Source organism: Catharus ustulatus, chromosome 20 (genome assembly GCF_009819885.2).
Source record: "Catharus ustulatus isolate bCatUst1 chromosome 20, bCatUst1.pri.v2, whole genome shotgun sequence".
In the NCBI taxonomy this organism is placed as follows: domain Eukaryota; kingdom Metazoa; phylum Chordata; class Aves; order Passeriformes; family Turdidae; genus Catharus; species Catharus ustulatus.
The window spans coordinates 1,530,715-1,554,309 of record NC_046240.1 but is presented as its reverse complement, the minus strand read 5'-3'; the positions used below and the strand labels follow the sequence as shown (position 1 = coordinate 1,554,309).

At 48.8% G+C, this 23,595-nt stretch overlaps 1 protein-coding gene across 2 annotated transcripts in view; it reads left to right on the top strand.

Annotated features, from left to right (window-relative positions):
- The window catches only part of DNAH9 (dynein axonemal heavy chain 9), a 152,691-nt gene that overhangs the window by 85,521 nt on the left and 43,575 nt on the right, over positions 1-23,595 (top strand). For both annotated transcript variants that reach the window (XM_042779855.1, XM_033076654.2), the window contains exons 45-50: positions 1,237-1,359; positions 3,575-3,779; positions 9,317-9,481; positions 12,248-12,388; positions 14,720-14,890; positions 15,854-15,976. In XM_042779855.1, the coding sequence (XP_042635789.1) occupies positions 1,237-1,359; positions 3,575-3,779; positions 9,317-9,481; positions 12,248-12,388; positions 14,720-14,890; positions 15,854-15,976 (928 nt within the window). The remainder of the gene's footprint in view (positions 1-1,236; positions 1,360-3,574; positions 3,780-9,316; positions 9,482-12,247; positions 12,389-14,719; positions 14,891-15,853; positions 15,977-23,595) is intronic.

The window sequence follows — 23,595 nt, the reverse complement described above, 5'->3', positions numbered from 1 at the left end:
AACAGCAAATTTCTGTTTTCCAGCCACCTTGGCTACCATGTCTTGCAATTACTCAAAGATCTCTGTGGAACAGCAAGGATCCCAGAAGAGGCCCCTAAATGTGAACCTGCAGGATGGAACCAGAGGAACAGGCCCTGTAACATCCCTGCTGTGCCAATGCAGTGTCCCTTTTCCCCCTCCCCAGTCACACTTTGGGCTGGCAGGGGCTTTAAAGAGGAGAATTTAGTATTTTGCTGTTATGTCTCAGAGCTGTGGACTAAAAGCATCATCACAGCTCCATTACAGTAATTCAGGGAATGTTTCATCCACTGGGAAATGGAACTTTTGGTTTTCAACTGCTGGAAGAGGTCTAAACCCACACAGAGGGCCCACCTTCAGGAAGGGCTGTGTGAGCAGCTCTGGAGGCAGCTCTGTCATTCCCTCTCACTTTCTTTGTGTAAAATACCCCTGGACTCAGAAAAACTGCTCATCAGGGGTGGGGGTTGCACTGGGTCAGTGTATTCCTCTAAAGGTCCAGCCTAAAAGTCACTCTGAACTTTTGTTTCAGATCCTTCTGTCACCTCTTGAGCCCCCAAGCTCTCTGGCTTAAATGAGGAGTAGAAATTTTGAGCAGGGGAGTTAGTGGAGGGGATTCAGCGTAACCCTGATGGTGAAGTGCCTGGAGCATCCTCCCCTCCTGCCCAGGGTCCTGCTCCCCTCTTGGCAGAGGAGTTGAGGGAAGTGCAGAGCAGCTGTGAAGGGCACAGCTCAGGGACTTTTTCCTGCCCTTCCTGGCGGGGACATCCCAGAGCTGAGCATCCCTGTTCCACAGTTAGGCACTGGACACAGGGTTCCATTTCCTTGTGAGGAAAGAAGTTGTCCTGAGCATGACCCTAAACCCTGGTAAAACAGAGCTGGGAGCTGCTCTTCATCCTTGCTTTAAGATGAAGTGCACCAGTGGGCTCTGGAGGAAACAATGTGCTGAGAGTAACTCCAGGCTGTTCCAGCTTTGCTCACGGCTGCCCATACTCTTCTGGCACAGACTTGGTGGTCACTCTTGTCCTTGGAAGGTCTGGGGCCTCATTCCTCACTCTGGGGCATCTTCCTCTTTCTGCCCCAGGCACTCACACCTCCCTACCCCTGTGTCTCTGTCCAAATGCTGCCTGTAGCTGCCACTGCAGTGAGTGTCCCCTCTGTCCCCTCCTCACTGACAGTGTCACTCCCTGCTGCAGGAGGCACCAGTGCTGTTTCTCACAGGTATCTGGACACACTGGAACAAGCCCTGGCTGCTGGAGACGTGGTTTTGATTGAGAACCTGGAGGAATCCGTGGATCCAGTGCTGGGGCCATTACTGGGGCGAGAAACAATCAAGAAAGGCAGGTGAGCTTGGGGGGTTTGGGGACAAGTGTGGATGTGTTGTGCTCTCTGTTCCTGCTCTCAGACTGTGGGTGTTCACATCCAGCAGCATTCACATCCTGCCTTCAGCAGTGAGGGCGTTTTAAATCAGGCAATCACAGGTAATCCAGACATAGGATGGCTTGGAAATCAACTTGGATTTCTCATTTCATTTCACAGCATCATTCAAACCTCGTGTAAAAGAGAGAACTGTAATTCTCCCATTGTACACTGACCTTGGGGTCTGTAATTGGCTGTTCTGACACCAAATTATTACCAAAATAGCTGCTGCTGTTGTGAAGTAAAAGTAACCTTGAATTTTAGCAAACACTGCACAGTGTTCAGAAATGCAGCTACAGGTTTCAGCATCAAGGATATCAAGTGTTTTTTTAATGAGGTCAAGTTTTCATGGCAGCTGCTGGTCACCTCCAGCCAAGAGGAGGTCAGCAAGAGAGGCAGCCAGGGAGTTCTTTTCCCTTAAGTTCCTTGAGGATTATTTCCCTGCTTACCTGAACCATCCCAGGCTGTTGTAAACTGGTGGGCAAGGCAAGCTGTCTGCAAAGTTTGCTGGGGAAAACATCCTGGGAAGGGTGGCTGAGCATGGGTTTGGCTGCAGGATGGAGGGGCAGGGTTGGTCCCAGTGCAGGATTGAAATATCTGGAGGATGTTGAGAGGGGGGTGCAGCAGGGAGGGCAGCAAATCCCCTCCAGTGGAACACTCAGGCATCCCCTTTTGTGCATCTCTGCTCTCAAAACTCCCTGTGAAGCCATCTCTTTGCTAACAAAGGGGGAAAAAAGCCATAAATCACACAGAAAGTCCCTGGGTTTCATGTTTCCATGCCCTTAGCCCAGCCTCCAGGCAGATGCTGCCAGTGCCAGAGCAAGAATGGTTTTGCTGTGGGGTCTGGCAGGATCTCTTCTGTGAGCTGCCTGTACTGGGGGATTTGCAGCTCCAAAATCAGTTGAGAAGGCCAAGAGGGCACCCAGTGAGTGATGTTGGACTGGGAAGTGAATTCAAATTCCCTTGAGAACATCACCATTCCCACAACAGTCCCAGTGCACTCCTGAAAACATTTCTAGTTTCTCTTTGATTCTGGTTCCCATGGGCTTTGTTAATATAGAATTATAAAATGGTTTGGGTTGGGAGGGACTTTAAACATCATCCAGTGCCACCCCTGCCATGGCAGGGACACCTCCCACTGTCCCAGGCTGCTCCAACACCCAGTGACCACCCTGGCCTTGGGCACTGCCAGGGATCCAGGGGCAGCCACAGCTGCCAGGGCATCACCACCCTCCCAGGGAAGGATTTCTTTCTAACATCTCATCTAAACCCACTCTCTGTCAGTCTGAGCCCATTCCCCCTTGTGCTGTCACTCCATCCCTGATCAGGTCCCTCTCCCATTTCCTGCAGCCCCTCCAGACCCTGGCAGGGGCTCTGAGGTCTCCACACAACCTTCTCCTGTCCAGGCTGGACAATCCCAGCTCTCCCAGCCTGGCTCCACAGGGGAGCTGCTCCAGTCCCTTTATCAACTTCAGGTCTGCTCTGGGATTGTTCCAACAGTTCCTTGTCCTTCTTATGCTGGGGACACCAGAACTGGGTCCTGTTCCAGGGACAGAATCCCCTCCTGGCCCTGCTGCCCACAGCTTTGGATACAACCCAGGGCATGGCTGGATTTCTGGGCTGGGCTAAACTTGGGCTCAGAGAATGTAATTTCCTGGGGTCTCTGTGAGCTTTAGACTTCGTGTCAGCAGTGCAGAGCAGGAGGATGCTGAGTTTTCCTGGCTGATGTCACCTCCTGGGAATGGCAGCCACCACTCTCCACATGTGGCTTCAGAGCTGGCCTGGTCAGAACCAATACTCTGGGTAATTTTTGCTCTGACCAGTGAAAAAGCTTGAGGCTGAGAGGCTTTTCCTCCCTGCTACACTAGTTTTTCGTGGAATTCAGCCTCTGCCCAGAGCCAGGAGAGTTCATGATTGGACTGGTTGTGCCACTGTGGAAAATCTGAGCCTCCTTAAACAGGATCTAAAATTCAGGAGAGACTCTTTGGGGGTTTCCCCTCAAATCAGAAGTGATTTAAGTGTGTCCAGTATGAAACACTTTGCTTCAATAACGATTTCTGTGAGGAGTGCTGAGTAGCTGGAGCTGCCCCTGTCCTGTGCTGTCAGCTCCTGCCTGATGCTCCTTTGGCCAAAATTCCAGGTACATCAAGATTGGGGACAAGGAGTGTGCCTTGCACCCTGCCTTCCGTCTGATCCTGCACAGCAAGCTGGCAAACCCACACTTCCAGCCCGAGCTGCAGGCGCAGTGCACCCTCATCGACTTCTCTGTCACCCGCCACGGCCTCGAGGAGCAGCTGCTGGGGGCTGTGGTGCGCCTGGAGAGGCCAGACCTGGAGGAGCTGAAGGTCAGAAAAATAATAATAATAATAATAATAATAATAATAATAATAATAATAATAATAATAATAATAATAATAATAATAATAATAATAATAATAATAATAGTTGTTGTTGGTTTTGTTGTTGTTGATATTGTTATTACTATTGTTGTTGATTTACACTGAGAGCTCAGACCTGAAGGAGCTGAAGGTAAGCATTTGGGAATTGTCACTGGGAAAAAGTAGAAATCATCAGTAGCATCATTATTAGACTTATAATTTAATTATTATAATTATATGATTAATATTGTTATTAATATTGTTGTTGGTCTACACCTAGACCTGGAGGAGCTGAAGGTCAGACCTGGCAATACTAATACTAAATAATAATAATAATAATAATAATAATAGTTGTTGTTGTTGGTTTTGTTGTTGTTGATATTGTTTTATTATTGTTGTTGGTTTACATTGAGAGGCCAGACCAGGAGGAGCTGAAGGTCAGTACCTGGGAATTGTCACAGAGAGCAAGGAGAAATCATCAGTAGCATCGTTACTACACTATAGTTATATAATATATAATTTTATATATTATATAACTATAATAATTACTATAACTATTGTTGTTATAATTATTATTATAATTATTGCTATTGTTATTAATAGTGTTATTGTTATTATTATTCTTGGTTTACACTGAGAGGTCTGACCTGGAGGAGCTGAAGATCAGCACCAAGGAGTTTACACTGAGAGCAAGTGCTACAATCATCATTATCATATTTCATTTTTATTTATATTTATTTTAAGTTTTGCTATTTTTCATTTTTATTTCATTTTTAACAAAACAGCATTTCACCAGCTTGCAGACATTACTGAGCTCCTCACAAAATCAGATTTCCCTTGTATGACAAACATTGAGAGTTTCTTTTCCTTCAGCCTTCCCTTTTCTTGGTATTTTGAGAACCCTTGTACTTAATTTTCAAGGTTTTTCTCCCAGAATTCTCTTTATTTTTTTCCTCCTCTTGTGACTGAAAGCTGAGTTTCTAATTTCCTCAGTTTTTTTCTGGACTTCACCAATTTAAATTTTGAAGAGGATTAATCTCACTTAATTTTCAGCATTTGTGGTAAAGAATTCTCTCTGTAAATATTGTGAGGCTGGCAATGATATTTTTCTCTTCTGATTCTTCCTCCCACTTTGTAGCAGCCCAAAATATTTTTCTCTCTCTCTCTCTCTTAATAAGTATGGTTTTAATTTCAAGGTAATTTTAGAAAGAAAATCCTCCCTTCTGATGACACCTTTAACAGTGGAACAAATATGAATAATCCTAAATATTTTCTGAGAATGGGAATAAATTTACTGCATGTGTTCAGTCAGGCCAGTTCTGTAAGAGTCTTTCCATTTAATGAGGTTCTGAAGGTCCTTAGCTGGGCAGCCTTAATGAAGCATCGAGGCTCATGTGCTAATGAGCCAAAAGATGGCATCAAAAATACAAAATGAGCTGATTAATGTGGGAGCCAGGGGTGCTGTGCTGGTGCCACGAGGGACACAAAGCCTTGCTCAGTGCCCCCAGCACAATTCCTGTGGGATGTGAGAATGGGATGTCCCATTCTCCTTAGCTGTAAGAATATCGAATTATTTCTCTCCAGTGAGAGAACACCAGAGCCTCTCCTCACCCAGCTCCATCCTGCTGCAGCCCTGCTGCCTCAGGGAGGAGAAAACCAGCCTGGAACTCCAGATGTTCTGCTGGATGGAGGACATAAAACCCTTGTCCCTGTTGGATTTAAAGCAGAACTGTGTCTCCTTGGGCACAGTGAGGGGCTGGCAGTGCCACCTGTAACCAGGGGCTCTGCATCTTCTGCCCCCATGTCTTGGTGTCTGCTAAGAAAGGCAAGAGCCTTTCTTGAAAATGCAAACCCCCTCCCTCCAAATTATTATGATTTTGAAATTAAGGGGCTCTCAGGCAAAGATATGGGAATAGGAATAACAGTTCTTTACCATGACAATTAAGATAGAAATACAGTATTACAAAAAACCCCAAAACACTGCCAGAGTCAGAATCTAAGCTGACACCCTGTCAGGCAGGGTGTTGGCAGCAGTCCCATTCCATGGTGGCTGCATCCTCCTGCAGTGACAGATGTGGCTCAGTTGGAGCAGTGCTCCTGTACAAGGTGCAGTTTCCCTCCAAAGGTCCAGTGATGATGTGGAAAGGTTCAGTTTTTCTCTGGAATCCAGTGGAAAAGGCTGCTCTGATGTTCCAAATCTCAGATTTTATCTGAGTAGGAAATGTTTGGCTCTTCCCCCTGGGTGGAGTATCTCCCAATGGGATGATGGAATTTTATCAGTCATGCACTGGGACTCAATGGCCATTAACAGGAGAGATCTCCTGGAGGGAGGATGGGCTGTGGAAAGGTAAAGAAAACTGCCCCAGCTGGTTTAACAGCTGGTGATAGAATACACACTGCTGGTTACATCCTGTATTGCACCCCAGGGCTGTGTCTGGAGCTCCTTGGAGGCCCAGAGTGGAATCTGGGATTCTCCAAAAGACAGGTCAGCTCTGCAGGTGTGTGTTAGTCCTTCCTCTCCATCCTGGGACTGAAGGTATTTGGTGTCCAGGGAAGGTTTGAGGGCAAGGGAGATGATTCCTAAAGCACTGCACAAAGATTACTGAGCTCAAACACACCTTGCATGTGGAGCCCAGAATTTATTGCTGATAACCTAATCCAATTCAGCAAGCAGCTGTGATTAATCCAATTCTGGTAACACCTTTAAAAATGTTTTCTCAACACAGTCTGCTTTCAAAATCTTTTTCTTCACTCATTTCCAGTTTATCTTTCTGTCCCTCCTTACAAACCATGTTAGGTCAAGGCAAGCAGGACCTTCTCTCCCAGCTCACTGCAAACCCTTTCACTGGTTTTCTCTGCAATGCCCTGTGCTGAGGATGACTGTGGTCCCTGTGCTGGTGGCACTGCCACAGTCCTGTTGTATCCTCAGGGCTGGTTTCAGGTACCTCCCACCTTCTCCAAACTTCTCTGTTTGGCTGAAATGTCTCAGTTGCTATTTGCCTCTAATTCCTTGTGTATAGTGCGGGGAGCAGCCTTAGGAAGGATATTTTGGTGTCTGTGTCCCAAGCTGTGGGTGGATAAGCCGTGAGTTGGGGGCTTGCTGTGCTGATTCAGAGGTGAAGTGGGAAATCCCTGTGCTGTCAGGCTGTCATGGAGAGTTGAGGTTGTTCCTCAGGAGCTTTGCAGGGTCAGGTATTGAGAAGAAATTCTTCTCTGCGAGGGTGGGGAGGCCCTGGCACAGGGTGCCCAGAGCAACTTTGGCTGTTCCATCCCTGGCAGTGGCCAAGGCCAGGCTGGATGGGACATGGAGCAGCCTGGGACAGTGGGAGGTGTCCCTGCCATGGCAGGGGTGGAACACCATGGTATTAAAGTCCCTTCCAACCCAAAACATTTTAGGATTCTGTGAAAACACGGGGAATTTCCACACCACTCCCACCCCCACCCCTCCACATTTGTGCTGTGAAAATAACAAAACCAGCAGAAGGGAAAGGAAAAGAAAGAAAAGTGGCTGCTGTGGCTGAGCTCGGGAGGCTCTGGCAGTGAATCCTGCAGAGCTGGCCTGGAGCTCTGATGAACTTTTTTTCCCCATGGAATGAGGTTTGGAAGTTACTCTGGGAGTTACTTATTTCCCAGAAGCAGCACTTTTCTCTATGAGCTAATGAGCTGCACTGCAGAAATAAGGAATGATGACCTTGCTGTGCTGCAAGCTACGGCAGGATGAGGCTGCAGCACCCACAGGTGCTGGGGACACCCACTCTGGGCATCTGAGGGTGCTCCCAGTACCTGTGTGGGGATCATGGGCAATTGGAACAAAAATCCACCCCCTCCTCATTAATAACTCCAGGGCTCACAGTCTATGGTCTGCAAGAAGAGCTTGCAAAATGTCATTTTTCAAGACATGCTATGCTTGAATGACAGGAATGCACACAATTAGCCACATTAGTTTTCTGGTTCAAGGCTTGTGAAATATTCACCACCACCAGGAGCAAGTTCCTGTGTGTAAAACCTAGCTTTAAAACAGCCCTTTCCTGCTGAAATACCAAAGCAGACACACTTCAGTGCCTGCTCAGCAGAGCTGCTGTTAACATGGAATGAGGCTGTGCATGGAATTTCAGCCCATGTGTTGAAAGATGAGTTATTAATGAGAAAATCCCTCAATCTGCTGGAAAACCTGACAACAGAGCAAATCCTACAGGCTCTCTTCTGCATGGTGGGATTGGGGGAGGCATAGGGTTTCACATTTCTCCTTCCTGAGCCCCTCCATACCCTACAGGGGGACACATTTTCCCAAAACTCTCTTTGGAGCATTAGATCCTTGGCTTGTGGCACTGAGTCTGCCACATGCCAGTTGCCCAGGACTTGTCTCAGCTCCACATGCCCCACTCCTGCTGTTTTAGAGCTGCTGGGTTTTGCAGGGCTGTAAAACACTCTGCAAGTTCCTTGTTTGTGTTTGGTTTGTGTCACCTAACACAGTCTGAGGTTTGAACTGAGTGTCACCCAGCAGTATTTTCCATAGCAGGTGTTAGCACTGACTTCACCAGGCTTAGTCCAGCATCCCAATCAGAGCTTTCCCACAGGGTATTTTCTGTGAGAACTCTAAAAATAAGTGCTCACAATAGGCACATATTGTGGAATGCCACAATAAACCCACGAGCCAGGAGTTTTCTCTGAGCAAACACACAGAACAGGGCAATCACATCTCAGGGGAGCAAGCCTGGCCTGGAGGAGCAGCTCAGAAAGGAGCCGGGTGAGAGCAATGCTCAGGACTGGTGTTCCTGCAGGGCTCAGGAGGTGGGACTGTGCCTGCAGAGCATGGAGAGGGCACTTCAGGGACTTGGGAAGGGTTTGCTCTTCATTCAGAAACCTGCCTGTGTCACAGGAGACTTGTACTGGCCTGCCCATCTTTGTCAGGTCCAGCTTTAGCCCAGTAAGCCGCTGGTGCCAGTGGGACCTTGACAGGAGAGGCCGTGGCTTTGCCCTCAGCTTTGAGCCTGAGGTTTCCCTGTACTCACATTGGTACCCAAGGGACTTCACTGCTGGTTTTGCCATCAGGTTTTAACCCCGTGTTCCCCATTGCTGTGTGACTGCTGTGGGGTGGGGAGGTGAGAGCAGAGCTTCAGCAGGGGGAGTGAGGAGCAGCAAAGACCCTCCAGGCTGACTTGACCCCAAGAAATGAGGTACAAGGACACAGGATATGTGTTTGAGATGGGGATAAAGGTCTTTTCTTCCTGATCATTTCCAGCATTTTCCTACATTTCTAGCAAAGTGGCTCAGTTCTGGTGCTTTCTGTGCTCTTCCAGGTTTCTCTGAGCTGCTAGCTTGTTGCATAAGGAGTGATCCCAGATCCCAGAACTCTGTCCATTCCCAGGAGTTGCAGAGAGCAGGAATCAGCACCACTGGACTATGGCAATTGTCAGTGGGAAGCCTGTTCCCACGTGAAGGTGATTAATCCTTCCTTTACCACATCCTTTATGGCTAAGACTTCCTGAATTTATTATTTGCAGTCAGATCTCACAAAGCAACAGAATGGATTCAAGATCACCTTGAAAACGTTGGAGGACAACTTGCTCTCTCGGCTGTCATCAGCATCTGGGAATTTCCTGGAAGACACAGAATTGGTGGAGAACCTGGAGACCACTAAAAGGACAGCTGCAGAAATTGTGGAGAAGGTACAAAGTCAGTGATAGCCTGGAGAAAAGCATGTCTGTGTCCTTTAAGGATTTCTGGGTGGAATGTAACCCCTGCTCTGCCCATCTCTGCTCCATCTGCTGAGCAGGGAATAGAAATTGGTATAAATTGTAAATGCTCTCCATCCTGGAGAGCTCCAGGCCATTTAGTTCTTTGGAGTTTTTTTGTGTTAAATGACCTATTTAAGACCAAGAGAAAACATTGGTGCCTGATGTGAAGACAATAAAATTTACACACTGTATCAAGGCAGATTTAAAGTGTTCCAGCATAATCCTGGGTACATCACACTGCCTCAGTTAGGCTGGATTTTAGTGCTGACCAGGGACTGCAATCTGGGGAGTTTGTGATCTCGAGTAAATCCGAAAGAACTCAGGTATTTCACACCCTTCCATTCCTCAGAGTATAAATCAGCATTTGTGTGAGCTGTGTGAGCACTGCCACCTGCCCAGCTGCCCTAGCTGCCTACATGGGCTTAGGTAAATGCCCAGAGGCTTTTCCTTGCCACTGAGGGAGCTGGGGAGGTGTGGTTCCCATGCTGGGATTGTCCCAGGACTCTGGTGGGGATGTTCAGCTGCTTCCCTCTGCAGTCCCCCTCTCTCCAGAGCCTGCACTTGCCCTCCCCCAGCCACTGGCCCATGTTCTGTCTGGAACTGCCTCTCTCTTCCCAGTCATGACCAAGAAACTGAGTGATCCTCCCTCCATGTTAAAAATCAGAATTATTTTCCATTCATGGTGCATCAAGTTCATTCATCTCCCTGGGGAGGGGTTGGTTGGACCCTTAAAGGGGGTGTTGAAGGGATTTTTTGACATGGAAAGCTTGGCATCTCCCCCTTGAAGCAGGTGTTTTGGAAGTGCTTCACCTTCTAAACCAGCTGTGCACTACAGCTGCTCACTGCCAGCAGTGCCAACAGGTATGAATTTTAGATTTTGCACCTAGATTTTATGAGTTTGTCCCCACCTGGAATATTGTGGAAGAGCCCTGTTAGAGGTTCAAGTCAAGCCTCACTCTCCTTTTAGTCTGTCTACCCAAAGAAAGGTGTTCAGCCATCATTTTCCTTGCTCTGGAAGTCCTCCCTGCTCTGCAGATGAAGAGCATCTGTCTGCCCCAGCTCTGGCTCTGAGCTTGCCAGAACTGTTCATGAGTCCAGCACTGCTCATGGGGATGTGCAAACATCCCACAGGTCCCACAGCAGATGAAGGCTCATCCTGGGCTTCCTTGGGGTGCCCCAGCCAGGTGTGCTCACAGAGCTCAGGTGACAGCCCAGAGCACCCTGTGGTGTTTCAGCAGGGGCTGTGTTGCTCTGCTGGCTTCTTCTGCCTCAGGAAGCCTAGGAAGGGCTGGATAGGGAATTCTTGCAGTGATAGGAAAAGGGGAAGGGCTTCATGATGAAAATGGGCAGATTTAGATCAGATGTTGGGAAGAAATTCTTGGCTGTGAGGGTGTGGATGCCCTGGCACAGGTTGCCCAGAGAAGTTGTGGCTTCCCTATCCCTGGGGGTGCCCAAGGCCAGGCTGGACAGCCTTGGGGCAGCCTGGGGTAGGGGAAGGTGTCCGTGAGTGGAATGAGAAGAACTTTCAGGTCCCTTCCAACCCAAACCATTCTGAGATTCTATGATCCCATTGCATGGTGTGCTGGGCTGGTGGGTCAGCACTGTCCCAGCAGCTCCTGACTATGGTGTTAGACATGTCTGTCCTCAGCCAGGGATTAAAATCAAACCCAGGAGGCTCAGGGATGTCACTTCTTGCTGCTGAGGTGGAATGAAGGAACAAGCAGGACTGAGGTGATGATGGGGTGGTGATTCTGCCAAGATTTTCACATGTCCCTCAGAGCAGCTGCAGAGCCCTGCCCAGCAAGGTTTGGTGCTGCTGAGGAAAGGCAGCAGAGCTGTTGAACATGAGCAGCTCTCAGCCCTGGGGAAGCCTGAGAGCAGAACTGGGGCTGCTCAGCCCAGCCTTGTTAATGGCCTGTACAGGAGGGGGTCAATTAGCACTCATTGATTGAGAAACTCATTGATGAGAAAATCAATTCCAGTTAGCAAAGAGCAGGGAGCCTAGGGAGAAGTCTGGAGGGGACTCAGGAAAACGAGGGATTGGGCAACTGAGTGCAAAATGCAGTTAAATGGAAGGTTCCAGAGGGGGAGGATGCTGGGGAGGGCAGATCCAACCTGGCAGGGGCTGGTTCCATGTTCCCACTTGTGGACTGCCCTGAATACTTTGTGCCAGTGTCCAGTCTGTTGGTGCCTGGAGAGGCTCCCTGGAGCAGGGGCTGGGCAGTGCTAAAGGAATAAAGCAGGGATTTATTCCAAGCCCTTCCAAGGATTCACCTTGGGCACTGCAAGAGCCCGGCCGTGGCTCCAGCCAAGATGGAGCCCAGATGGATCCGAGTCACGAGTTCTCACACTTTGATCACTTTGGGGCCATTTCCAGCTTGGCCTTCATTGTCCAATTCCAGCTGCAGCTTCTGCACTCCCATCCTCCCAGATTCTCTCCTCCATTCGCTGCTGTTTGCACTTTTTGGGGCTGGAGCTGCAGCGGTGTCCTTGGTTCTGGGCTGGAAAAGGATTGTTTTGTGTGCCTGAGCTGGGAGGAGAACTTGTGACACTTTGTATGGAGTTCAGAGTCACACACCAATGCAGTGCAGAGTCTGGGAAACATGACAGCTAAAGCTTAAGGCATCACTGGCAGGGCTGCAGCCCCAGTCAGGAGTGTTGTGACAGTGACAGGAGCTCTGTTGTGTCTCCCTGCAGGTGCAGGAGTTTAAGGTGACAGAAGCCAAGATTAACGAGGCCAGGGAGCAATACAGACCTGCAGCCTGCCGTGCTGCCCTGCTCTACTTCACCATGAACGAGCTCCACGCCATCCACCCCATGTACCAGTTCTCCCTGAAGGTACCTGCCCTCTCTGCCCTCTCTGCCCTCCTGCCCTCTCTTTGTGGGGTTCATCAAATGGGAATTGCAGTCACAGTGTCACAGAACCACACAAGGTTTTAGCTGGAAGGGCCTAAAGCCCATCCTGTTCCACCCCTGCCATGGGCAGGGACACTTTCCACTGTCCCTGTCTAGAAAAAGTTACAGCTTTAATATTCTATTAAATGGAAAACTTTTCTTTTTGTCATATAAGGAACTATTTGGTTGGGGCGGGATGGAGGGTTAAATGAGCATCCTGGTCTTCTTCCAAACAATTTCTTACCTTGACAAGTGACCTGGAAAAAGGAATTGATGAGAGACTACAAAATGGTGAGCCTCATCCACAAAGAAGCTTTTCCTTTTGATATCTACGACTCGTTTGTTGAAGTAATTTTATCTGAAGAAATGTAGAGAATATCTTTTGTGCCTTTTGAAAGATTCATCCCTCACACATACATAATAGATCCGGGGGTTCCTGAGGTTTCACCTTTCATCTGTGTCTCCCATAGTTAGTTTGTTTTATGTTTTCCAGTGAACATTAGCAGCGTGTATAAATACATTAAAAAATATTGGGGGAAATGTTTTTATCTAATAAATTTTGATGACAGATCATAAAACATTGTGTAAAGATGCACAGGGATGATTTTGGAATACTTGCCACACAGCTGGGAGCCCATTATAAATTAGAACACAAAGATTTATGTGCTGCTCTGCAGCATGTTTTAACACAATTTAAAGAAACGTTAAGCAGGAAAATGCATTCTGCAATTATTTAATAATTCAGTACCAATGTTACTTTAATTTGTTGAGGCATCATTTTTCCTTTGTAGAACCCTAAAAATAAGGCTGCCAACACAGTCATGCCTTGTCCAGTTGTTGCCATCAGTGTGCATTGGCCTGGTTATTTCCTTTAGCTGGTCCCAGCACACAGAGCCTTTGCATTGCCAAGCAGGGCTTGGGCTTTTTGCTCGCCTTAATTTTCTTTTTCCAGTTGCATGTGGTAATTTACTCATGCTTTTAATTTGGACGATTCTGAAGGTTTTTTGTCTTTTCTCATTTAGATCAGAAATGTTGTTACAATAATCCTTAAGCTCTTATATAAGAGGGCTGTTTTTGATGTAGACACCCACCCTTGAGGAGACTTCAATGCTTCAGCTCTCTGCTCCCTGCCCTCCTCAGCCAGTCTTTTGCTGGATTCAGACAGTAAAACACTCATGGGACTTTAATTTACTTTTATTTTTTTAAAATTTGTTTATTTGGCGGAATTGCTCTTCTCTGATTTGAAATATTTCTGCAGTAGGAGATGTGCTTTCCTTCTCTGCTCCACTCTGGTAAGACCCCACCTGGGGTGGTGTCCAAGGCTGGGATCCTCAGCACAGGAAAGGTGTGGACATGATTGAGCAGGTCCAGAAGAGGCCATGGACATGATCCAAGAGCTGGAGCCCCTCTGTGGAGCCAGGCTGGGAGAACTGGAGAAGAGAAAACTCCAGAGAGACCCCAGAGCCCCTTCCAGGGCCTGAAGGGGCTGCAGGAGAGCTGGAGACAGGCTGGGGACAAGGGATGGAGGGACAGGACACATGGAATGGCTGACATATGGATGGATGGATGGATGGATGGATGGATGAATGATGGATGGATGGGTGGATGGATGGATGATGGATGGATGGATGGATGGATGGATGGATGGATGGATGGATGGAGGGATGGATGGGATATTGGGCAGGAATTGTTCCCTGGCAGGGTGGGCAGGCCCTGGCACAGGGTGCCCAGAGCAGCTGTGGCTGCCCCTGGATCCCTGGCAGTGCCCGAGGCCTGGCTGATCACTGGGGCTAGGAGCAGCCTGGGACAGTGGGAGGTGTCCCTGCCATGGCAAGGGTGGCACTGGGTGGGCTTGTATTGGAGTTTCTCTCCATGGAAACCATTCTGGAATCTGTTTCCTCTGGGAACTCCCCTCTCTGCTGGCTCCACATTTGCAGAGTAAGTGGCTGTGTCATCCCAGTGGGGCACGCTGGGCACAGAAACATCTCCTGGAACCTTGTGTCAGAGTTCCCTGTGCCCTGTCTGTGTCTCAGGGGATGCCACCTCTGCCAGGCTCTGTGTCCCAGGGGATGTCACCTCTGCCAGGCTCTGTGTCCCAGGGGATGTCACCTCTGCCAGGCTGTGTCCCTGAGGAGCAGCCACAGGCCGATCCAGGGGCTGGTTGGTCTCTGGGTGCTCCCCATGATGCAGGACCAGAGTTTGCATCGCTGTGACACTCCAGGGGCATGCAAAGGGCATCTCCCACAGCCCTTTCCACTGTGTCTCCCCTCCCAGGCGTTCCATGGGGTGTTCCAGAAGGCCATTGAGAGGGCAGCTCCTGCTGACAGCCTGCCAGGGCGGGTGCTGAGCCTCTCTGACAGCATCACCTTCTCCGTGTTCCAGTACACGACCCGGGGGCTCTTTGAGAGGGACAAACTGACCTTCAGTGCCCAGCTCACCTTCCAGGTACCAGCACCACCCTGTGTGCCAGGGCTCAGTGCCAGAGCAGCCCAGACAGGGGCTGGGGGCTTGGTTGTCTTCTCTGCCTCTCTTGGAATCATCCAGGCTGGAAAAGCCCTCCCAGACCACTGAGTCCAACCTGATCCCCACCTTGTCCCCAGCCCAGAGCACTCAATGCCACATCCAGGAATTCCTTGGACACCTCCAGGGATGGGCACTCCAAACTCCCTGGGCAGCCCCTTACAATGTTTTACCACTTCAGTGAAGAAATTCCTGCTGTGACCACCCTGCCCTCCCCTGGCCCAGCCTGAGGCTGTTCCCTCTCCTCCTGTCCCTGTCCCTGGAGCAGAGCCCGACTCCCCCGGCTGTCCCCTCCTGTCAGGGACTTGTGCAGAGCCACGAGTTCCCCCTGAGCCTCCTTTTCTCCAGGCTGAGCCCCTTTCCCAGCTCCCTCAGCCCCTCCTCACCGAATTTATTCCTACCAATAACAGGCACAGATGCTGCTGACAAAGGTTATTTGAGAGAGTAATTCCTGCTTGCAGGACCTGCAAAAAAAGGCAAAGCAAACTGCCCTGGAAGGCCTCTTGCATTGAACCTAAAGCAGAGCTTGCTGCAGAGCTGCTGTCCCATGCCCATGGTGTTTGTGGAATTTTTAGTGTCCAGTCTGGCTCTGTTGTCAGGGCCTTTTCCTCAGGGTGCTCCCCACCCACCTGGAACTCAGCCTTTACCACGTGGTTTTCCCAAATATTTTCCTGTCCCATTCCTAATCACCACACTCATTCCTGGTCCTCTTTTGGGACTCTCAGAACACCTACCTGGTGTGTCCATCACACTTCTCCAACACAGGACACTTTGTACATTTTAGCCACACATTTTCCAAGCACGTTAATTGAATAATAAATCTGCTGGAGTTTGTTGCTGCTCTGGATCCTGGCTGCTCTAGGATATCTTGTTTGTTTGGGATTACAGATACTTCTGATGAATAAAGAAATCAACCCAGCAGAACTGGATTTCCTGCTCAGGTACCCAGCACAGCCTGGAGTCACGAGCCCTGTGGAGTTCCTGTCTGACCATTCCTGGGGAGGAATCAAGGTACCTGATCCATGGGAAATCAGCTCCCCTTACCTCCTCTAAAAACCCTTCAGCCCTTCAGAGGGTCCTTGTGGCATTTGGTGAACAAAGGTCTGCCTTTGAAGGGCAGATTTAGGCTTCTCCCTGTTAGACCATACTGGGACCCTCAGGGGTTTGTGGCTGTGGTTTGTAAAGGACATGGAGATGTATTCTTCCCTGTATTTGGGAAGAAAAGGGAATTTCTGCAGGATGTGCTGGGGTTGGAGCTATGACAGCTGCCAGACCTGCAGGGAAATTCTGTCATGGCAATGGGCAGGTCTGGCACCTGCCACATGTCTGGAGTGAGAGGGGAGGAAAAGCAGCCCAAAAAGATGAGAATTATCCCATGCTTGCTCCTCTTTGTCAACAAATGTGCATTGTGCTGGGTTTGGACCTGATTCAGCAGGGTGGGGTTTGTTTTCTGAAAAAGATCCAAATATTCTCCACCTTGGGCCTGTTCATTGCCACCTTGCTGGGATTGTCTCTGACGTTGGTGCTGATCAGTCTCTGGCTCCTGTGGTGATGTAAGAAACAATTTTATTTACAGCATGTATTCTCTGTGGGACTTGAGGACATGGGTTAGTGCTGGTGCTGGGTTGATGGCTGGATGTGGTGATCTTTGAGATCTTTTCCAGCCTTTGTGACTCTGTGAGTCTCTCTTGCTCCTGTTGTGCCCAAGGAGGCTTTGCCAGCTGCCTGCAGGTGATACATTCTCCAGACAAACTGCTGTGTTTGCAGTGAGTTTTCTTTGTGAGGTCACCCCTGCTGTGCTGCCAGCCCCACTCTGTGTGGCTGAAATGGCCTGTCCTGATCCCTGGGTGCTTCCCTTGCAGACAGCCCTTCGCACTCAGCCTCCTCTTCCCACTGTGCCTTTGGGCTTCGTGGCTTTGTGCTTGAGGTGCAAGCTGTGATGCACAAATGCTGCTCTGCACGAGAAGGTTCCCAGGTGTGCTGCACACCTCAGGTGTGCTCAGCCTGCATCCCAGGAGCTGCACATCTCCAGGACTCACTGCCCACTCATCTGCACTAATTTCAATGAATTTCAGGACTTTCTGAGAGTGAATTCTGCATTATCTCATACTGAATACCCTTCAGATTGTCTTTTGTGATGACTGTATTATTGATTTTACTATAAATAATGTAGTTGATGTCAAGTTTTATTAGTGTTTGTGTTGATGTCTGTTGGTTTATTAGCCTTTGAGGTTTAGGCAATTCTAGTTACTTGAGGCATGGGTTTAGTAAAATCATGTTTTGTCACAGACTGCTATAATTAGGTTAATTAGTCATGGCTTCTACACAGCCTATTAACAGACTAAAATCTCCTTTTCTTATATCAAGAAGATTAAATGCTATAATGAATTGTTTCTTCAACAAAGCTTGAGCAAAGTACACTTCAGATTTATATTTCAAATTCAAAATGAAATTTAGCATTCTACTGATTTTTCACAGAAACATTGCAAATGCTCCAGCCCAAAGGATTCCTTTTGCCAGGGGGTTCTGGCCAAGATAGTGCCAAAAGAAATCAATATTGATATTTGTGGCCCATTCTGAGCCTCCCACTTTGGGCACATTAACTTCCAAGGAAACCTCATTAAATGTTGAAGGCTCTGGGCATGTAACTGGCCTTGTGTGGCTTGACTTATTATTTATTGTTGGGGGTTGATTAATAATATATAGAGGCCAATAATCCTTTGCAGTTGTGTGGCTGTTTGCAGCTTGTGGTGCTGGAGCATCTCATTTAGGAAACACTCATTTATGATTTAGTTTCCCAGCTTCTTTCAAGTTCAGCACAAAGTTTCACAGAGCCTTTTGCTGAGCCTTTAACCTGGATGCCAGGGAAGGCTGGTGTTCACCCCTGGATGAAGAAATCCACAGCCCTGGCCACAAGGATGTGGTTTGTAGGGAAAGTTAATAACTTTTATTATATCTGCTGATAGACCTGGGAAAATAGGCACATTTCAGGCTCTTTGGTGCTTCTTTAAAGCTGAAACAGGAATTGAATTCAAGTTAAAGGCTGAGAAAAGCTGCTCTGAGCTTGGTTTGATTCTGTTCATCACTCAGATGTGTGGGAGGGAATGGTACCTGTGGAGCCCCTGCGGAGGAGCTTTGCTTGGCTCTGGAGCAGGGGAGGTGTTAGCAAAGGGCACAGTCATTGCCTCGGTGCCAATCCTGCCTCTGGCTTCCTGAGGGTTAGCAGAGAGCAGGAAGGGGACAGAATTTTGTCATTTAATTAAAGCAGTGCCTTTGCTGAGTGGCTTTGGTGCTCAGTGAAGTTGGTCATTTCAGTCCTAAGGCCTCTCATTTGCAGGGGCTTAGCAGTGATCCCTCGAGAAGGCAAAAGTGTTCTTTTGCTCCTATAATGAGGTTTTCTGCCTCTTTTCAATTTCCTTTATTGCAGCCTGTTGTACTGTTCTCCCCCTCTGTGCTCCCAGTGTCTGCCTTGAAAGTTTTTATTTCTCTTGGTACTTCTGAAAACATTTTCTGTGTCCATGCACAGCTGGCTATTTCTCCTGACTTGGCTGGTGGTTTCCTCACCAGTAAATGTGGACACACCTCAGAGCACAGTGCTGCTGCTGGAGCTGTGGCCACAGCCAGGTGCAAATGCCATTTGGGAATTCTCATGGTGTGATTGAATTAACACAGAATCCATGCAGAGATTGTCCTCTGGAGGGTGAGTATTCTCTGAATTCATCTGTGACGATGCTCTGTGGTCCCTTGAACGCTGTGTGAAGCCCAGGCTGTCCTGTTAAGCTGTTGTTGGTGATCCCCAGAGCAAGGACAGACATTCCTGTCATGGCTCTTCTCTGAGCATGACATTGAATGACACCATTTGGTTTTAGGGTAGCTTGGTCTTTCAGACTATATCCAGATTAACCAGTAACATGAGCCAGCAGCTATTTGCTGCCCTGGCAGCACCTGAGTGCACACAGTGAAACTCCCAAACCAGAGCCAGCTCACCTCCCGTGGGCAGCCCTGCAATGTCCTGCCCTGCCTCATGCCCAGCCATTTCCTGGGAGCTGGAGACTTCACCAAAGCCAAAGGTCAGCTAGCAGGACACTGGCAAATTGTGTGGCTCACCCTGAGCTGTGCCTGGCCACCTCTGGAGGCACAGCCTGGGGAGCAGACCAGCAGGGAGGGAGCAGCACCTTCCCCTCGCTGTGCTGGGCTCTGACGCCCACAGGCAGAAACTCCTTGTGCCCAAGTCTGACCCAGCCTCCCTCTGAAGCAGCCCTTGGCCGTGGGTTTAGGCCTGAGCCTGGACCCTGTGCCCAGCAGGGGCTCAGGCACAGCCTCACACATGGCACAGTCACACCTTCTGCCCAGACCAGGCTGGTGTTGCCAGGGGTGTGTGCCTGGCAGAGACCACCGGAGCCTGCCCTGGCCGAGCTGGGCTCTTCTCCAGCCCCACCACTGCTGATGGAGCAGGTGGCTGTGCCCTCCTGGTCCTCACTGCCAGGTTGCCTTGGCCAAAACCAAAACCAGGAGAAGGTGAGGGTTGTTCTGGAGGGACCCCAGTCATGCCTCCCAGCTCCAGCCCCTCCATGCTGCCCTGCGGTCCCTGGCTCCCCTGGGGCACGTGGCTGTCCCCGTGTCCGGCTGCTCCAGCAGCCTGGGCTGGGATGAGCATTTCCCCAGCCTGATTTCCTTTGTGATATTTCCTGCAGTGCCTCTTCAGTGCTGAATGCAGATGTGTCCCATGGGATAAGTGCAGCGAGTTAATGCACAGCAGGAGTACACCTGGCCAGCTTGGACTACTTCTTATCCCAATCATTTCCCTCATCTTTTTCTGAAGAGGAAGAATTTTCATTATGTAGATATGAAAACGCCACTGAAAGGGCATTGTTTAATAAATGTGATGTTGAATAATGAGCTCTAAATACTGAATTCAGCTTTCGAGGAGGAGAACAGCCCCAGACAAAGTCGTATATTAACTCCATATTTATAATTTTGCAGAATGCAGATGATAGGATTGCGTATGTGGCTTATGAGATAAAATACTAAATCATAGATTTTGCATTTAAGAAAACTGGAGAAAACTGGAATTTTTTTTTTTTTTTTTTTTTTTGACAAAAGAACAAAAATCTCTCTTCCAACTTTCACTTCTTGCACTTTTTAGATGAGGAAATTTTTCATGCTTCTCCAAGATTCACTGTGACACAATCTGCTGCATACATTGTGCTCTTTGTGCATATGCAACGTCCTTTGATCAGGCTGGTCAGACAGGAAAGGCTCACAGCTCACAGCTTCCCTTCCACATTCAGAATTATTATTATGCCAGAAAATCATAGTCTTAATTAAATATCTTCCATTAACTCAGTTCTTCAGATGTACAGCCTTTAAGAGTATCTTTGATAGAAAACATTGATTGTGACACTTCAATGGGCATTTATCTGCTCTCATCTAGAAGTTTCCTAAGGACATTCTTCTGTCCTCTGTATCAAGTCTCAGAGAAATATTCCCAATGTCTCACAGAAATGCTGCTTGAGAAGGTTTTACCATTCTTTTCCCCTTTTCTTTTCTAACCTGCTGGCTAACGATCTGATGCTTATCTGAAATATGGCAGAGATTGTGATTGCATCAAATATTTAAGGACGCAGTTTGTCGGTTTGATTGCAGAGTGGAAATTGAGTTTTTCTGGATGCTCTACAGCCTCTGTCTTTGCCTCTCAATCCGCCCTGACACAAAGCCTGCTGTCAGCTGAGCATTTGTAATGTAAAAGCCTCTTCACCCTTAAATAGAAGGAAAGGGAAGTTATGGGTTTCATCCTGCCCTTGGGTCACACCAACCCCAGGCTGGGGCAAAGGGGCTGGAAAACTGGGAAAAGCCCTGGGGTTGCTGGAGACAGAGGCTGTACATTAATCCAGGTGTGCCCAGGTGGGCAAGAGGCCAGTGGCACCTGGGCTGTGGCAGCAGGGCCAGGGCAGTGCCCATCCCCTGTGCTGGCACTGCTGGGGCACCTCCAGTGCTGGGACAGCTCTGGGACAGGAAGGACCTGGAGGGGCTGGAGCATTTCCAGGAAAGGGAATGGAGCCGGGAAGGGGCTGAAGCAGCTGAGGGAGCTGGGAAAGGGGCTCAGCCTGGAGAAAAGGAGGCTCAGGGGGAACTTGTGGCTCTGCACAAGTCCCTGACAGGAGGTTAGGCTTTGCTCCAGGAACAGGGACAGGAGGAGAGGGAATGGCCATGAGGATGTGGTATTTGAGGTCCTTTTTAACCTGAACAGTTCTCTGATTCAGTGCTTCAGGAGCTGTTGGAGCTCCTCATGGTGTGGCAGAGCCCTCTCTCTGATTCCTTTCGCTGACTGTGGTGTTCACATGAGGAGCTGTGGAGATTGCAGACCCAGTGCTCAGCTTGACTTTGGCAGTGACCTCTGGAACCCTGGGGGTAAAAACAGGGTTTCCCTGGGTTGGGGGCACAGATGGCCTTTTTTGGAGTCTCTCATGGTTTGTATTTTGTTCCCACAATGTGAGCACAGAGCATCAGTGGACCCCAGTACCCCAACCAGAGCCCTGGGGCACCCTGACCCTTAACTCAGAGCTGGCCAAGCCTCTGCTGCAGTCTGGGATGATCTTTGGGTGTTGCATTCCAGGGTGTGGACCTTGTGGGAACAGGATAGAGGGGAGTATGAGAACTGCCAGACACCTGAGAAGACAACTGTGAGAAGAGACTGAGGAGAGGGGAAAAGTTACATCTGAGGAGCTCAAGACTGAGAGGCCAGGAGGGTCTGATCTCCAAGAGTGCCCTCTGGAAGGGAAAAAACAGTTGGCTCCCTGTGTCAGTAAAGGGAAGAAATATGCAGGAAGTATTCACAGCAGGCAGTGGAAAGTGTCTGTGACCCAGGGCAGGGCTGGCACTGCGTGCTGCAGCTCCATCTTGGAGCAAGGCTGGGGAGGATCTCGGGGCTGGGTGCCCCAGTTCTGTGAGGAGCAGCTCTGCAGCTCATTCCCTCTCTCACCTGTTCTTAAGGCCAGTCCTGCTCTGCTGCCACCATAAAACCTCACATGAGACCATCACAGTGAAGTCTCATCAGAGGACGAGTCCATACATCTGTGTCCATTCATGATGACAGAACCACAGACCCTGAGAGCTTTCCAGCAGGGGACTCCTGTGTCCTGGGTTACAATACAGAATGTGATCAGAAGTATCTATTCTATCACCATCTGATGAGACCAGGTGGGGCAGTGATCCTTATCTCCATGGGAGATATTCTGCTAATGGGCCATCCATTGAAACCAGGCAGGGCAGTGTTCTTTATCTTTTCACAACCCATCCTTCCTCCAGCCAGTCATTTTCTGCTAATGGCCATTGAGTCCCACTGTGGGACTGATAAAATTACTGCATCCCATTGGGAGTTGCTCCAGCCAGGGGGAAGAGCCCAACATTTCTTACCAAGATAAAAACAGAGGTTTTGGGACACTAAGGGAGCCCCTTTCTCCACTGGACTCCAGAGGAAAACTGGATTTCTCCACATCACCACTGGAGCTCCGGAGGGAAACTGCACCTTGTACAGGAGCACTGCTCCAACTGAGCCACATCTGTCACTGCAGGAGGATGCAGCCACCATGGAATGGGACTGCTGCCAACACCCTGCCTGACGGGTGTCAGGTTGTACTCTGACTGTGTCAGGGTTTGGGGTTTGTTTCTTTGTAGTACTGTATTTCTATTTTAATTTCCCTAGTAAAGAACTGTTATTCCTAATTACCATATATTTTCCTGAGAGCCCCTTGATTTCAAAATTCTAATAATTTGGGGAGAGGGGGTTTACATTCTCCATTCTAAAGAGAGACTCCTGCCTTAGCAGACACCTGTCCTCCAAACTAGGACACATACTGCAACAGCTGTCTGGCTGAATTCTTGCAGACAATGGGACATCTTTTCTCCTTCAGTTTTGCTGTATGTTGGCCCCTCTGGGATTTATAACAACCAAGTCCAGGGGAGTTTTCAGAAATACTCAAGTACCACCTTTCAGCTACCCTCGGGGACCCATGCCCAGCTTCTGGTTCTGGCTGTGTGTCCCTGATTTGCTGAGAGGTGTCCAAGAGTGAGGAGGAAAGATGGAAAACATGTTTTGGGAGAACAGCCTGACTTTGCAAGGCCTGTTCTTAGACCCACTTGAACAACCTTTTTAGAAAATGCAGAGAAAATGTCACCGTGAACCCATCTGGGAAACATCTCAGGCGAAATGAGGGAAACATGGTGGGTGGGTGGTTGTAAGCAATGTGAATACAAAGATTGTGACTAAGTCTCATTTCTGTTACTGACCTTTCCCATCAAGTGGAGCTGGCTCTAAGAACACACTGGTAGGAAGGAGATGAGTGCTGAAGTTGTTACTCCCTAATTTATGATATTTCACTGGGAATTGTCTGAGGAAAGGTGCTGAGATCAAACCCATCACTCATCAGACTGCTTGGGATGTCCACCCTGCATGTTGTGATGCCCTGGGACCCTGCAGATAAACAGGGTGGGTTTGTACAGTGATGTGTGAGGCTCTGCACACCTTCTGTCCCCATTAAAATGTAGAAGTAGCAAGGAGGAGTTTGAAGGGAGACAGGGGCATACAGTGCCTTGAGCTTGTCGGTCAGATTTTATGAAAGAAATAAGGA